We start from the raw sequence: 18041 nt of genomic DNA, 5'->3' as shown, positions 1-18041 counted from the left end.
AAAATGAACTTTCTTACACTGAACATTAAGGAGAAAAACTTCTTTTAAAAACACATGACCAACACAGAATTTCCCAGGCTTTTCTTTATTAATTTTTAAAGGGGACAAATTATTAAACAACTATCAATGCTAGTGCACCAATTGACTATATTAGTAGAAATTACCATTTTCCGTAGTAGTATTTAAATTCAGAACACTAAAGCAACAACAAGAACAGAGAAGCAAGATCTTTTATCAACTGGTTACTGCCTAGATTTGCTTTAAAAAAATGTAGTTTTCCCATAAAGTTCCTGGCTTTTGTTGTTATTTTTTCGCCTGGATTTTTAAAATATTATTATTTTATTTAGAAAATGGTATAGGGGGAAAATAATATAGAACTTACAGAATGAATGCAAATGTCAAGATGGCTTTATATTATTTTTCAAGCAAACAGAGCACTAAAGCAACCCTTTAACCATCTACTAACCTCAACTTGATTTGCATTGAAAACCAGGTAGAGTATGGTAGTTGAGGTCTGTGCTTTGTAAAAGCAAAAGAAATACATGGCAGTTGCAAAGCATTCTTAACCTCTAGTGATTTATTGGCCCTCAGCCAAGTTATCAGGGGAATCTAATTCTTCTTTATTATTCAAATAAACCACATTTGGCACCATGGTTCCTTTTCAGAATAGCTTCACAAATAGACTGAGTACTGTCATTTATTTGACCTTGTACTCGTGTGCTGTAGCTGTAATTTTATTTGCCATTTCATAGAACAAATGCACAGAAAAAGAAAATAAGGAGATAGGTTATGGTGCTGGTAACACAGTACATATGTAATATACCTACCGCTTTTTGTGTGCTTTGTTTTAAAAAGGACAAAATCTCAACAATTTATTCTTTTTTTTTTTCTTTTTTCTTCATCCCTATTATCTCCTATTATGCCTGCAGCTGCACTGCTGCCCTGCTTCTTTTTAGTGAGCTCTCTTTTCAACAGGCCAATTTTCGAACCTGGTCTGTCCCCTGGCCAAGTAGGAGCAAAGGCAGGAAATATTTTACTTTACAGCGTGGACCTCACAGAGAGGGAGCAATGCATAATTTCCTTGTTGAGTACAACTGTTGGTGAGACGTGATTAAGAACTTGTTTGCTAAAAGCAAAAGTAACCTAGTCAGCTTATCCGCCAATAGTATTTTCTGTTGACCCTGAAACCTCCTATGTCTGACAATTTTATCCTTTGTTATGGATAGATTATTCTCCCTATTTGTTACTATTTGTGTTTCAGCATATTTGTGGCCTAAGTGTCAAACACGGAAACTTTGCAAAAGAATTTAAATCTCTTTGGTAACCACAATATTGACTTCTAAGTGTCTGAAGGAGTGACTCAAATGCCTCTTCAATGTCCAGATACAGTGACTCATTTTTGCCTTCTACTTTCAAAATCTCGGCTCATTTCTACAAGGAAATCAGGGGCTGGGTATTCAAAAAGCAGGCCATTACCCCGACATAAAAAATTAATTGCTGACTTGAAAATGCCAGAGAATAGATACATATGAAGACAAAACATTTTTACATCACTACAGAGGTGCAGTGTAAAAAGTTGTTTGTATTGGCTACACCATCACAGGTCATGTTGTCCAACCCAGAGAAGAAATCCTGGCAGTATTGCATGTTTCTAGACAGGTCTGAGCCTTCCAACAATTCCTACAGTTCCTGAAACTACTGAATACTGGAAAATATGCTGGTCTATTATAGCTTGCCCCAATTACAAACGAGCTATGACAATTTATACAGACTAAGGATGTAACGGATATTTTGGCCCTTCTCTCACTCATTACTTTCAGCTAATTTTGTGTCTTTCACTCTACTTTGGAATGATCTCTGTTCTCTGAAACAGCTCTGATTGCATTTCCACAGTGTACTCTAGAATTCACATCTGCCAACCTAACTTCAAATTTATGGTTAGCATTAGCTGGAAGATAGTGTTCAAAACATATATGTATGGGTATCTACATACAAGGTACATTCATTACAATGTCAAAAGAGTATTTATTGTAATTTTTATTTACTCTTCAAATATACTTTTTTTCCCCCCTCCCAGAAGTAACTTTACTATCATCATTGCTGGACTACCCCCAAATATATTGTTTTATCAGATTTCTTTACCATTAGCCCTGCAGCTATCTTAAAACATCAGCATCCATTTGTTTTGCACCACTGGCTCTCACTGTTCAGAAAAAAGAAAAATTGGGTTCCGTGAAAAACTGTTTTCACCTGCTGAGATTCGGTACAAGGACTATTTTCCTTCAGCTAAAAGACACAAGATTTCGTTTTGCAAGCACAAAATATATCGCATGTTATTTCCATGCACAATAGTTAAAAAAGAAAAAAAGAAAACCAAAACCAAACACAACCAAACAAGGATGAAGTCCCTAAAAAGTCATTTGACTAGAAAGTAAGATTCCAAAGTCAGGACTGGAGAAGACAATTCAAATAAAGATGCTTATAATGTACATCCAGACTTTCTGATGTGCAAAACTAACTAGAGGTTTTATATAAATATATAGTTGGGGAGTATAAGGATAGGGACATATTAATGTTTACCTTCAGTGCAAGAAATGCAACACCACATTTATCACATAGCACTGTTTCAGAAATTCAGAATTCACAAGTATTTTAAGATTGTTGTAGTGCAAACAGTAGCATTTTCAGGTATAGTTTGAGAAATGGTTTTATGAATACTCTTGCTAATACTTTTTAGTAACAAATAACCTTTGAATAGTGATTTAATACCAAGTGGCTACAACATTTATTTTGTCATTTAGAGACCTAGCTATATAATATTATAGCAAGAGAATAGTATATTAAAAATATATTACAGCAGGCCTGAGAAATGCAAAATGTCTCCATAAAGACAGAATAGAAGAACAGCAAAAATCACAGACACTTTAACAGAACTCAGTAGATTTCATGTATTATTGTATTACAATCCACAGTCCTGGTTCTGATTTTTGGTAGTTTTTCTACCAATACTTTCAGTAGTGAACACAAGGAAATGTTTGTATCAAATACTCTAATATGCAAAGACAATTGCTTTATTTATCTGAACTCTTGCTTGAAATGTATATGGGGATCAAGATGAAGTGTAAAATCTTAACAACATGATGTATGTTCAGAGTGAGGAAAGATTTACCAACTCCTATACTTGAAAAGAGAGTGGCAGAAAATGCTTTTAACAAGAGACTAGCATAGGGTTAAAGCCAAATTTTTCTTGAACAGATGATATTTCAGATGGCCACACTATTCCAGATGCATCAATTTCCTTGAAAATCCAATCCATATATGTGCATATGCTGTGCTGGCAGGAGGACTGACTGAAATGGCCAAAACCCAAGAGCTAATATTCTTTTGGCCAGAATAATGCAATTATTATTTTCCTAGCTATCAGTCTAAGCATACAGAGCCATCTGTTATGCAAAGCAAACATACACATCTCAATTACAGAAAATGCAGTTGCCTTGACAGAATTTGGATTACACCACTAACCAGGGCTGTAAAATTTGTTTTAAGCTAGTGTATAATGGATGCCTTTCAGGAGTTTCCTAATTAGCATTTACCTGCTTAAACTAATTATCCATCCTCCTTCTTTACTGGCTTATTAAACTTCGTTGGATACTATGCGTAAAACAGATTAATATGAGCATAAGACAATAATAAACATTAAAGTTCTGATTCTTTCCTGTATTAGCAACATGGTGGCGCACCAATTTCAAAATTTGAGATTCCTGATACTAACTCCCAAACAGATTAAAGCAGGGATTAAAGTCTATTACAAAACGAGGGACTTTAATGGGAGACAAGAATACCGATCTGACTTAGAAACAGCTCTGTTTCTATTCCTATCATTTGGTTTGCTAAAGCCAGCACAAAATAACAATTACTGAACTTATTACAGCCAATTGCTCGCATGTTCTTTGAGGAGTTAATGAACCTCTATTCGGATTCTCACCAGATAATATTTAGAATTAGTCTTTTCTGCACCAAATGTTAAAGTTTCCCATTTCATTGTTGTTGGGATAGAGCAAATCTGACAGTTGCCAGTGCTAATACTTGCCTCCTCATAACAGTATGGGTCCCAATTTAAAGGAGCTGAAATAAATATCTCAGTTTTTCTTTTCTCCTCAGGGTGACCGCAATAGAAGTAGATTATCCTTCTCTGAAAATCATCACGCTAAATCTTTCTGCTGCATTTCTAAGTAGAGAGAAGCTATCCTTCGTTAACATTTCTGGATGCTGCAGGGTTAGGAATAAACATCAACAAGCAACTTTCCCTGTACTTTTGTCCTGCCATTTAATCTTTAAAAAATAGTTGCCAGAAATTAAAGGAAGAAAATAAACTATTATATTTTATAAATATGTCTTTTCATATTAGTGAGCACTTATGAAAGAGGCAAAATGTGTCCTTGTTGGAACCCTCCCTGCAAGACATTTTAATGGTCTCTTTCAGCATTTCTTGACTCCAAATGGCTCCCTGTCATTGTGTCAGCTCCCTGGATAATGCAGGGTACTCCATAAACATCCAGTAATAGGACACAGGGGAAGCACTATTAGTGTGTCCCTTTCCTATCAGATATGGAGGTTTAAAGTTCAAAACAACTGAGAAAAGAAACTTCATTTGTTCTCAATAAATTAATAATGATCCTTCATGGCAAAAAGTTTTCAGGCACAAGTTTGTCTTATCTCTATGTCCAGTACTGATAGATATGTTCTTCAATCACTTCTCAGGATGAGCCAGATGCAATTTCAAATAGCTAATTCAATAACCCACACAAAATACAGAAACCAAATTATTATTTCTTTAAGACTGATAAACAGAAGAATGCATCACATACAATTATGTTCTAGAATTGAAAGCATGTACTTACTTGGGACAGGCCTAAATAGATGGAGACAGTTTCTGAAATGTACAAAAATTTTCCTTCTTGATTTAGTGCAAATACAAATCCATCCAGGGACTACAGGGTAAAGAAAAAAAAAGTGAATGGATTAATAAAAATTTCTAAATTCCAGATAGAAATAGATTCAAACAAAGCATCATGGAACAAATTGAGAAAATGTTCTGATTTCTATGAATGCTTTTAATTTGAATCCTTAAAACAATGCCTCAGTATTCTGCCTATATATTATCAAACACCATATGAGTGTTTTCCAGAGTTCAAGGACTTATTGTCATGCTTACATCTGCCATATACTGTATAAAATTTATCTCTTTTAAATGACAGAAGGAATACAGAAAAGTAAAATGTTGTTCAATTTTTTTACAGGAAGAAGTAAGTAAGGAAAACAAATAACCATCCAATGAAATGCTGTGTAAGAAGATTCCTTCGCTATTCCCCAGAATCAAACCAGAGAATATCGACTTCCAAAAACTGAAAAAGAGAAAATCCTACCATCCCTCAAACCACTATGGACCTCAATAATTTGTTAATTAATTGAGGATTAGACACACACAAGCACGTATGCATACTTCCCCTCACACAGACATTTTGCTTTTGTGAGACAACAAACAAAGCCAATCAGTAGATTACTGTCAAATATGTTTACAGCTTAGGCCTTTAGAAATGTTATGAATTTCATCCTTTTGGTGTAAAACTCTAGATCAGATTTTACTGTGACAAGTTCAAGTCTTTGGATGTGTTTTCCATTGCAAGTGCAAAAATCAAAATATGACTACACAGATTAATGCATACCTTCTGAAACATGAGTGCAGTTAATAAACAAAGGGCTATATTCTAAACTGACACACAGAGTAAATCACTGCATATCAAAACAGAAATACACCTCTAGGAATAAGAGCAAATCTTCACCAGGAAGAAACTGCCTTTCATGCACTATACATGCCTTTAATTTTATGCTTTTTATAAGGCTGATTATTGCAAACAAGCATTCACTATTGGAAAAATAAAATCACAGACTTCCAGAAATTAGAAATTCTAAAACAACTCAGAAAATAAAAAGCACCCCAAATGTTGGTATGAACCAGACAATCCCAAAAAATGCCATCCCATATATCCCCTTGCAATAAAAGTACGTGAAAAGTAAAAATGTAACTATAGCATTTGAGAGATCAGCCTGGTTTGGGAAGAATAAATAAGAGATGCATACAAATTTGATGGACATATATGATGACAAATTCACGTAATCAATTAACTTATTTTCAAATATAGAACAGTGATTTCTGAGGGGTTTTAATTTTTTTCTTCTTCTGCTGCTTCTTGATTCATTTCTAACTGCTGGTCAGAACCTGTCTTTGGCAAGTGTTCACCCCTCTCTGATGTAGTAGGTGGTGGAATTAATACAAAAATCTGTGCTTCGTAAAAAGAATAAACCATATATTGGAAAACAAACCCTCAGTAAAGACACTGAATTAAAGAAGGACTCTAATTTATATTTATGAATTAATAAAAATGTAAATCTGCATAGATTTCCTTCATGTAAAAACATTTATATTATGCAAACCATTTATGGTCTCTTATAAATCATAATAATTTCTTTTCAAATGATTAACATCAGTTCCCTGAATTTTAACATCACTAACAGGTGGAAAATTTGGAACAGTGAAGTTCAAACTGAGATCCATACAAGAACAATCAAAACCTTTACACATTTGATCTCCCCCACTATGTATAAGTTCTTTTGCTATTATCTACTTTCCCTGTCATCAGAAAGATCAGAAGAGCAAATCTTTAAATGTCTTGGTTTACGTTTTCCTGATGCTCTGTCCCATGTTTCTTTGAGGAAATTGGCTTAATCCTCTACTAGAAATAAAATTGAGAACCATCACCCTGATTCCCTGGTCACATAGATGTTCTTGCTAGAATACCATTCTCCACAAGCAGCAATAAATTGTCATACTGAATCAGCCTAACAGCCTACCTGCAGAGGTTGGTTTTCCTGGGTCCAATAGTGTGTACTAGATGCTTCAGAACAGTGACTGAACTATCTATAATGCTCATGTAGGTAACAACAAGCCTATTAGAACTTTTTTGTCCTGTTTAGCACACTGCACTACTGTGTCATAATAATACAGAGACATCAGAACACAGACCTCAAGTATTTAGCTCAAGTCCTAATACCTAAGATAAATGACAATAAAAATAGGGGGAGAAATGGCCACCTTCCATTGCAAGGCACTTCCTCTCATCAGTATAAAAGGGCTGAGAGGGACCACTTCTGTGACAATGTTGTTGCTCCTTATACAGGTCAAACAGTAGTTCTGAAGGACTGCCTCATTCGTTATTCATAGGTATTATTTATGAATATTTATTATTTAAGTAATGCGTGTTGAAATTTTTCAATTTTTCATAAAGCGTTATGTCCTTCGTGCATGGCAAGGGAGCGGCAGACTTCAGAGATGGTGGCAGGTAACGTAACAGGAGGTTGTGTTATATACTGAAGAGTATGTGATACCATTGTACAGTATCTATTCACAAACAACTGTGTTTTAATGACAAATCTCTGGAAGTACTATTCATATTACCTATGTATAACTAAGGACACAATAAATGCAAGAAAGGTAGTGGACTGAGTCAGCTTTCAAATCTCTCTTTTAAAATGAGCACCACAGTGTAATTTCCAGCCAGAATTTCTAAACAGTTTCCCTGTAGTTCAAAGGCAGACAGGATTTCTGTTTCAGATGTTCCACAGTTATCATCAACTATAATATAGAAATACAGCCTGAAAAGGTAACTAGTTTTTCAGAACGTCCTATTTTTATTGAAGCAGAGGTCATGAATACAAAGGTAGAGCATCTTCTGTTAGGAAAATATTCTTGAGTTCATTTCTTTTTTATTTTTATAAATGAGGGTGGCTGTCATAAAGTCAGTCCCGTCCCATCCAGTGTGGCAGCTGAAAAAGGGTCAGGGTGACCCCAAATACCAATATTGAGCACAATCCAATTGAAGGAAGACTGGCAACTTCTTGTTTAAACCTACACTTACTGGTTTTATGCAAAATGTGATTAAAGCTTAAGTTCCCCAGCACTTTTGATTTCAGAAAACCATTATGTACTATGCTATTTCAATCACCACAGGCTACTTTTACTTTTCCTTTTCTTTTTTTTTTTTTTTCTTTTTCTTCCTTTTTTTTTTTTTTTTTCTTTTTTAAACTGCCCCACTGTTTTCAATAGGCGCCAATTAAGATTCTGGGGTCAAAGGGTTAATTACATCTTCTTACCTACTATGTAGAATTTTCTGATTATTAACTAAGGTTGGATTAAGATGAAAAAGAACCGACACAAATGTTAATGCTTGCCCCTCCTTGAGAAGATTTATCATAATACCATGCTGAAATCTATATGGTTTCTTCAAAGCCGTTAGAGAATGAAATCTTAGAGGAAACACTTACATAAATGTTTTAAATACATGCAAGTATCTGATTTATTGAGACAGTTTTCTTATTCCTGAAAACTGTTCTAAACTAGACAGGCAGGTCTGATACAAGATTTCCTTTGTCACATAGCAGCAAGTCAATGTGGTAGACATGAAAGATGTGAGACTCATATGTGAAAGTCACCAGCTACAGCACCTCTGAAGAATAATGCAAATAGTTATAATTTATATCCTCTGACATCAGAATAAGAAGAAAATATAAAGCACAGGTTTTTAACCCAAAATACTAAGTGCCTTTTACAGTGTTTGTAGAATAGTGAAGTTATTTCCTCTCATGATATAAAACCGACTGTACCACATTGACCGAATATGCACTAATGTATAATGTATCATACTAAATGGATTTATATTTGTCAGAGGAATTTTGCCCCAGCCATTTTTGCATATTCCCACTACAGGCAAATATAATTCACTGGAGTCTTACTACAGTGTCCTTCTGGAGAATATCCTCATATTTCATACTATCCATGAAGTCCCTAATTCTTTCTAGTGTATTCCAATGCTGCAAAAAACCCTGTTACCCTGACCTAAACTCCAGTTAGAGTGAAGAATCACCAGTAGGCTAGGTTATTTTAATGACAGATTATTTTAAACTAAGCCTTCACCATCTGTTCCACCCCCTAATTATGAATGCAAAAAGAACATATTTCACAATTACATCAGTAAAAAGTAAGATATACATGATTTAAATGCATGCATGTGTTCTTTGTCCAATGCAGCATGCATCTGTGATGTTTTTCTCATCATTCAGGCTCTGATCAGGAGATAGGGGCTGGGGAAGGGAATACTCCCCTTGATAAAACAGATTAATTGATATACTAAACTTTTTCCTGGCAAACAGATCATCTTAATTAGAATTTTTCACTGTTATGACATAATGATATTATAACTGGAGCTTAGCATTAATTTGAGGACAAAGCCTGTCACCAATTAGACATACAGCATTCAATAACAGCAAAAATATTTTATTCTTTTTTTAAAAAAGAGAAGCGGTATTGGATACAACTGACATTTACAAAAGCTAATAGTCCCTCTCTAATAATAAACATATTGCATTTTTTTGTTGTTGTTGTGTTATGGCATGGCTTAACACACGATTTACTAGAGACAGCAACAAAAACGTAAGCTTAATTTCAACACAGTAACCATTCTTAGATGTGGGCTAAATGAAATAAAAGGCATAAATGGTGGCTAACAGAAATATGATCCAAAGCCTTAGTGCCCATCTACTGTGCTCTCATTATTAAGATATCAGAGTAATATTCTGCAGGCACACAACAAACAGACAAAAGCATAAATACTTAGGTGGAAAATCTGACCTTGGGCTTTCACAATTAACTACTATGAGACAACTGAAGTATTATTCCTGGAAGCAGGATTTTATGTGGGATGTATTTGATACACATGAATAAAATGGGCAACTAAAGTGTGACCACTTACTGACTTACAAAAAAACTCTAAAAGCTTTATTCCTCCTCTTCAGTCTTTTCAATCCCTTGCAGAAAATAAAAGCAAAGCCCAAATAAAATAAAAAGGCATGGGACTTATTGCATTGTTCCTTGGGCTACAAGCTTTTTACCATTGAGTAAAAATCCCAACATCAAACATATAGACAGCCCTGATTTCAACTCTCATACTACTGCCATTTTTTCAATCACAGTCCACCATAATGGTTATATGGCTACATGACCATAGAATCCTTATGAATTACTGACACATATTTGGGAACAAAGCAACATGTATTTGGCAGCAAAACTACGGTAAAAAAGATGAGGTAATAGGACATACTCAAAGGATGTGGTGAGAATCGACTTTGATGCCAGCTTCCTAATTTGTCATCTTCATGCTCTTTGCTTGTGTGGTCAGGATGCAATTTATGACAACAAGGAAGTGCCAAAAATAAATGTGTCAATAATGAGGAGGCCCACTTTATAGCTCCAAGCCAAGAAGTGAAGGAGGAAGAGTAAACTTTTCTGATTCCCTTGATGCATCTTTCACCAAACTTACAGAAGAAGTACATTTATGTAACCAAAGCAGCAAAAGCTTGCAGGGGCACATTTACTATTTACTTAGAAAAAAACAGATTGTGTTCCAGACCAGAGCCATTGCAAAAGTGGAGAGTGTAAAGGAGAAAAGTTTAGAGTTAAGAATAATCTTTAAAGGTGGCTGTCGGGTTCTTAACATGTACTCCCAGGTTTATTCACTGATAATAGATTGACAAATATCAGAGATGAGCCTAGAGAATTACAGGAAGATTATAAATCTAAGCAACGGGAGTTGAAGAAAAAAATCAGAGATTACAAGTTTGACAATTTTTTTGTATACAAAAGCAATAAGTGACTTCGAGGGATCTCTGCCTTATAGATAGCTTTTTTTTTTTTTTTTCTTTTTCTAGAAGGCCATTCTATATTGCTGCAAAATCCCACACCATCCTGACTGTATAGAGGAAACTGCACCATGAAAGATATTAGACTTGCTGAAAAGCTGGCATCACAGTAGGGGAAAAAAAATATCCTTGGGTTATATTGTAATGCTATTAGAAGAGAGAAATAGTGAGGCTTATTGATGTGGAAAAAAAAAAAAAAAAAAAAAATCCAGGACAGACAACTTGCACTTATTCTGCACCCAGGTTATCCCAGGATTTTTTTTTTTTTTTTTTTTTGCATACTCCTTCATAACACATGCAGACAACTGTATTATTGCCAAAATGAAGATAAGAACAACAAAACTGAGTTACATGATATAAGCCAGATGATCCTTAATTACCTCTCTGAAAATTTTTGGTCAAGTACTTGCACTCTTTTGCTACATCCTCTGTATTTCTGCTCATGAGTATGCTTCTGTTTAATTAACTGATCTAAGTTGCTGGACTGAACTGCTGAAATTCTTCATGGTGGTTTTCATGTAGAAGAGACACTGATGTGCATTGAGGGAATTAAACTATAATATTTGTCAGAAGTGGTCTGATGCTTTATCCAGTACAGCATTAGCTCTGCTGAAGTCAGTTGGCTGAGCAGGTTATTTTTACTTACATGTTAGGCTTCCATGGTATTAAGATTTTAACTCTATGATTACCTGCTACAACATGAAGCTTTTGGATTGGTTTTCAGTGATGGTGAGGAGGTAGCCTCTCAAGTAAAATATTTTAGAAGGTGAGTAGTGCCTACTAGAGAGAGATAGGAACAATGAGTTTACTTTCTTTGATTCTTTTGGAACAAGGGGAAAATGGTAAGTGATACAGTAATCTTTTACATGACATGCAGACAATCTTATGGTGGTTTAATTGCAAGAAGATGTTCAGTAAGCTGTACATTCCCTGTGTCCATATCAGTGGTTTCCAGTTTCTGGTCTTCCATCTGGCTGATTCCCGCCTGAACTATTCAAACTGAAAACTGAACCATTCAACAGTCTGGGCAATCTGAACTATTCATTCTGAACAACTTCAACCTGAACAGTTGGAAGGGGCTGTGAAAGGTAACTGAGAAAACTAAACTTACTGTCTATAGACTTAAATTCACCATACAATATTTACACCACCAATGGACAATTTTTGGCTTCCACAGGTACACACCCAAAAACAAAGGTTAAAAACTGCTGTTCTTATTCACAAATGCTATTTTGCACTGTCCATTCTTCCACATAAGCGATTCATTACTAAAACAAAACACTGATTTACGTTCATACATGCTATACTAACTACTGTTGAAAATCTCTGAAGTTAGAAGCTTACTAGGCAGAATACTTATACTCTGCTATTCTCTTTTCTGAAAGGAAGGCTATATATATTAGCGTAAAGAAAAAGGGAGAAAAAGGACTCCTGAGGGTGTGATTCAACACTGTGGCACTTAATTAAAATTCAATTTTGTGGGAGTTGTGTATTAAAGTACTGACCTTTCATCTTTATGATGCCAATTCCTGACAAGCTCCAACCCTTCAATTACACAGGATTCCCAGTGTTGGTTCCAGACTGAACAGCAGATTGTGATGCCAATAACTGCATGCCATCTAATACAATCAACTATGTCTATTAAGGATGAGACCTATCATACAGAGAGTACATTATATATCTCTTATCCTGAGAATATGATCACTTCAGGTCAGGACTAAGCGTATACCTGGCTGTGGGCTGGCTTTGTTTTGGATACATAGGATTTGAATATCCAGTGTTTTTTTGACTTTTGGTGGTAAAATTTTTCCAATCACATCTGCATTTGTGCACTGAGAGGTGCTGCCCTCAGTAAACAACTTGACACTCTATGCACCTGCAAAATGTTTTCTACCATAAGTGCCAAAACTGAGAGAATAAGATGACCTAGTAGTAGGAGCTGTGACAAACAGCAAGAGGTGGCAGAATGAAGTCCCCAGATCTGCATGTCAGACCACACAGCAAGAGATTGTGGGAACCTGATACGACCGGAACACTGGGCAGGTAGAAGCACCTAAACAAGCACAACTGATTGTGGGAGCAGTAAGTGTTGTCTTGAACATTATTATATCCAAACCAGCAACCTTAAAGCCCTTTTCTGTTATGTATGAATATTTCAGTTCATGTAAGCTCAATTCAAATTGATCTTATATTCATTGTATATCTGCATGTTTGGTTAGCTTTCCTTTCAAGCTACGCAATCTGACACTACGTGGAAAAAAAAACAACCCAAAACAAACAGATAAAGGTATCTAGATGTCTGTTTTCCAAGAAAAAACACAGGTGAAAAAAATATAGGGAACAATTTGTGATATAGAGTTAATTGCACCATTAAAAGAACATACACACTCAGTAGATACTCAGTTGCTCTGGTGACTGATCCTGACAATTGGCTGGCTAGAATTACACCTCCAGCCCAGAACTGGGTACATGTGTTCTCACTTGCATCACACAATTTCATATATATGAAGCAAGGAGGCTGTGCTTGGGGAAGAACAGGATGAGGGGCTTATGTTTAGCATATTTAATCTATTAGATGGCAATACAGACAACCAAAATAGATTTGAATGAGAAATTGAGTTGAGTTCTTTGCCTAGCATATCATTCTGATTTATACTCTTCTTGAAAGAAGAACATGTTGAGAATATTTTATAGACAATACAATACAGAGATAATAAGAACACAGAATATTAAGAACAAATCCAAAGTCCATTCAATCCAGTGCTAGTTACTAGGAGTTAGGTTTATAGAGCCATGAAAAAAAGCCCACAAAATGATAACCCTTTGAGGTCTGGATTGCTGGATTGTGAAGTGGTGCTTCCAACTTTGAAACTAGTTTCCTCTACACTGCATGTCTTTGGACTGCTCTGCTAACAACATTCCAAAACATGGCTAGTTTTTGCTAGATTTGGCGGTGGGCAGAGGTCTCAAAGAAATTCTGGCAGGTTTGGTAAAAACAGACTGATACTGGAAATGAGACCCTCTGAGAGCCCTTGCAGCAGTAACAGCTGGACTATGAGTTCCTGTAGTATTAGACATCACAAAACAGAGACCTTGCAAATGCCCTGAGCACTGAAAAATCCTCAGCCAGGTTGCACTGGCTCAAAAGTCAATAGAAGACAAGATGGAAATCTACAGAAAACTATGCTGTGCTATTCTGGTACCCACAGAAGAACTGGTTCTCATTCACTTATCTGTGCAGTTTAGGGCAGAGAACACAGGAATACTGCGAGTATGCGGGACTAACAGAAAAAAAACAAAACCAAACCAACAACAACAAAAAACCCACCAAACTAAACAAACAAAAGCACGCAAAGAAACCCCAAACAACAATTCCTTTCCTGAAACAAGTTAGAGAGTTAATTAATAACATAAATATTTCAAAATCTTCCCCTGAAGTGATTATCCACCATATCTGCATTCTATATAGTAAATTTGATATCTTTAGGCTGGGTTGCAGTACTTCCTTCAAGGGTTTTGAGGTTACAGTGCTTCACTCCAGAAGTACATTTCACACAAAAATGGGGAACACACATTTATGGAAAATCAGTTATCCTGATGGAAACGGAGGTCTGGTCCTGAATGATTTCAGGAAATCAGCTCAGTTTGCCGCTACAAAACACCACTGCTATGTTGACCTCCCACTTCTGTTTCACAGCTGGAATATGAGACCAGGTGAGAAGACAGCATGTAGCTCTGCCACCAACAGGACTCTAATCTCACCCGAGGCTGTGAAGAAATACTGTGTTCCTCCCTCCCTCGCCTTTTTTTTTTCTTTTTTTTTCCTGAGCTCACCTCTAATGCCTGTGTAGGTAAAGATAAGTATGGATTTTGCTGTTTACCAGCTCATTGCATAAATTCAAGCATATCAACAGCACAGAGTAGTTCTTTCAGTGAAAAAGGTTTATGTTATTTTTTAAATACAAGCTAATATGTCATAGTTGCACCTCTGCTGCGATAATTACGGGTCTGGTTTTATTTACACAATAATATCCTATTTTCTAAGGTGGGGAAGGGTGAGGGGGTTATGATTTGTCCATCTAGTACCAGCTGAAGCCTGAAACATAAGGTTTCAACCAAGAATATGTTTTTTCCTTTTAAAGGCAGTTTCACAGTAACCATGTGAAAACATTCCTCTCTGTTCTTACCCCACGGTTTTACTGTGCAGCCACACTATCATGATATGCCCTTAAGGGGTCTCCTGGAGCAGCTGTAGCATAAAGTATCAATAACCTGCTCATCAAAGGGTGCTCAAGATTTCCTTGACACTGCAGAGTACAGTAGCTGTCGGTTGTGCCAATAATCCACATGCCACGTTATCTAAAGAGCCCCAAATAAGTCTTGACATCACCAACCCTAATGCCATTTATTGCACATGTCAACAATCTATATGCTGTATCCTGTGTCCCAAGTAGGAACTGACATGATTGCTCTGCACTGCTACTATCTGTTTCATTCCAATTTGTAACAGACCTGAAGGTTAAAGTGTCTCCCTAAGATGACTGTGGTAAAACTGCCTTCATCAATGGAATGGATGAAAGAAAACTCCTCCTCTTGCCAAATGTTAAAACCATTTTCCATTTGTTCAGAACCACCCAGAGAAAACCAAGGGAACACTTCAATTTCTTCTAACTATAACATTTCAAACATACTGTGAGCACAACATCTTTCCTTTCCCTGCTTCCATTGTGATATTTTTCTTCTTTCTGTTCCATTAAAAAGTCACATGTATCTCCAAATGTCTCCTGCCTTGGGCAATGTCTTCTTCTAGACTCTAAGCAATACCTTATACATTTGCTTGGTTGTCTGAATTGCAGGCTGTTGTCGTCAGTTATCCGGGTATCTTTATTATGAACTTCTGAATTCTTGCTCCTGCTACCTGGAGGTCCTGTAATGTTGCATTTTGACAACATTCTTTTCTGTCTGGTGCACTGTACTTTCAAGACCTACTTGTGGCACATCAATGAAAGAAATTCTAGTGCAAATTTAACTTCATTGTTTTTGTAAAAAATAAAATACAAACCAGAATTTCCTCAAATATCCTTTTATTTGTCCCAGTAGCTGCTTTTTTTCTGCATCTTTTTAACTTTCCTTAAAAAAATGGAGAACTATCTGGAGCCTGCATCAAATAGAATCATAGAATGGTTTTGGTTGGAAGGGACCCTAAAAGCTCATCTAGTCCAAACCCCCTGCAATGAGTAGGGACATCTTCAACTAGATCAGATTGCTCGGAGCCCCATCCAGCCTGGCCTGGAATGTTTCCAGGGATGAGGTCTCTGGGCAACCTGTTCCAGTGTCTTCCTTATATCTAGTCTGAATCTCCCCTCCTTTAGTTTAAAACCATTACCCCTTGTCCTATCAAATAGGCAACCAGATTCTGACAGTGCTTTTTATGCTGCTGTGTGAATGTCTGCAGTTCAGATTCTCTTCTGTTACCATACCCAAATGAACATGCTGCCTGACACACAACACAAAGCAGAATAGATAGACTTCTGCATGTAAATTTGCCATTTTAATTGGCAGCAACACTTCCAACTTAAAATAAATAAATTTAAGTGGTCGTGCTTTAACGAGTTCCGACATTTATCTGAATTTCTTCAATCTGTTTTCAGTCACTATAGTGAAAAGAAATGGTGTTCTATCAGTCCTTTCCTGATTTTGGTTTGAAACCAGATGGGAAAGAGCAGAAGCACATACACACAAAATAACTGCAACAGAAATATAACCAAATGTTTTCCACATCTGAGAATACTGTTTGAGTTCTGACTAGGGTTTAAAATCTAAACAGTATTTTCAGCATAGTACTATCCTTAGCAGGATTATAATTTATCTTGCTAGAGGTGATTTCCTATGGACTGTTTTTATTCCTAAAGAAAATAAAAAAAAATAAATATATACATCAGAGTGCTTAGAAATGAAGAATGCTTTTTGACCCTAAAAGATGGACATTCATGGTGTACGAAACATTAAAGCATCCTTGTTTGAAACTGAAATATGTCTTGCCATTTATTTCTAACTAAACATTGGAATAAAATTCTCCTTCACAAGCTTCCTGTGCCATTTCCCAATCTTGCAACGAATTCACTATGGCACCCACTGATATAAAAAACTAGTATTAAAATTATTTATGAAAAAACATTTCATAAAACAAATGTACAACCAGAATTTCCAACTAGGAACACACAAGGAAAAAACTGCCAAAACCAGTTCTGGAAAGTAAATGGAAAGTATGTACATACTACAAGTATTTGAAATTAGTGTCCCAAATTTAAATATCAAATTCTGCCTACAGCCAACCACTAAAGCTCTTACTGATGCCAAAACTATCTCCTTCTGAAGAATCTCACCCTTTTGACACCAAAACTTAACTCAGTGCAGAATTACTGTTTCCTTAACCACTCCCTAATAGTGATCTGAAACCAGACCAAACATCTTGATAACTGACCCTTATACCCTTTATACCAAACAAAAGAGGCTACAGATACATCTGTGATACGCTTATTAAGATGTGCAGGCAGATCTATAGTTGGTCTATACACCTCTAAGCTAAAATAGATTAGATAAAAACAGAGTATAGGTTAAAATCACTGTGGATCGCAGGTCCATTGCACACAGATTGGAAAGCATTCCTAGAATCTGGGAAAGTAAACTGAAATATTTTTGTTGTTGCTAAGAAAGAGAAATTGAAGTTGCATAAACATTGTAAAATTAATTATTTGATTCAGAAAGCTACAGACAACAATTGAAATGCACAGAACAAAAAGGAATACCAGAATTTAGGCTGAAACTTTATCATGAATAGGGAATTTCCTGAAACAAACTACTGATACAAACTACTGATATGCTGGATTTGGAGGAAATCCATACAAATTTATCAATATTTTGTGGTTCACATACAAACTTTCACTATCATCTGTGACCTACAATAATTATAGTCTACACATTACAAGTAGTAATATTTCAAAAATCACAATTATTCAACTACTTAAAAGCTCTTTCCTACTGCACACTAAAATGTTATGCTTCTCGTACAAACGATATCACAGCATAAACTGCTCTTGCAAATATTGCAGCTTTAAATAGCATTTACTATTTGTAAATGCTTGTTGAACACAGCAGGTGGCAAAATGATTTAGCATCATGAACAAATACATATGGTTGCTTGAGCCCAAATTTTAGAGCAGATAAAC

General features: G+C 35.9%; 1 protein-coding gene across 7 annotated transcripts in view; it reads right to left on the bottom strand.

Annotated features, from left to right (window-relative positions):
• Window positions 1-18041, bottom strand: part of NPAS3 (neuronal PAS domain protein 3) — a 612196-nt gene that overhangs the window by 185482 nt on the left and 408673 nt on the right. For 6 of the 7 annotated variants that reach the window (XM_065840021.2, XM_071809390.1, XM_065840018.2 and 3 more), the window contains one exon: window positions 4902-4991. The exons of the other annotated variant lie outside the window; for it this stretch is intronic. In XM_065840021.2, coding sequence (XP_065696093.1) covers window positions 4902-4991 — 90 coding nt within the window. The remainder of the gene's footprint in view (window positions 1-4901; window positions 4992-18041) is intronic. 7 annotated transcript variants of the gene reach the window in all.

This window comes from Patagioenas fasciata, chromosome 5 (assembly GCF_037038585.1).
Source record: "Patagioenas fasciata isolate bPatFas1 chromosome 5, bPatFas1.hap1, whole genome shotgun sequence".
In the NCBI taxonomy this organism is placed as follows: Eukaryota; Metazoa; Chordata; class Aves; order Columbiformes; family Columbidae; genus Patagioenas; species Patagioenas fasciata.
Note: the sequence above shows the minus strand (reverse complement) of the source record. Positions and strands in the feature narration are given on the sequence as shown.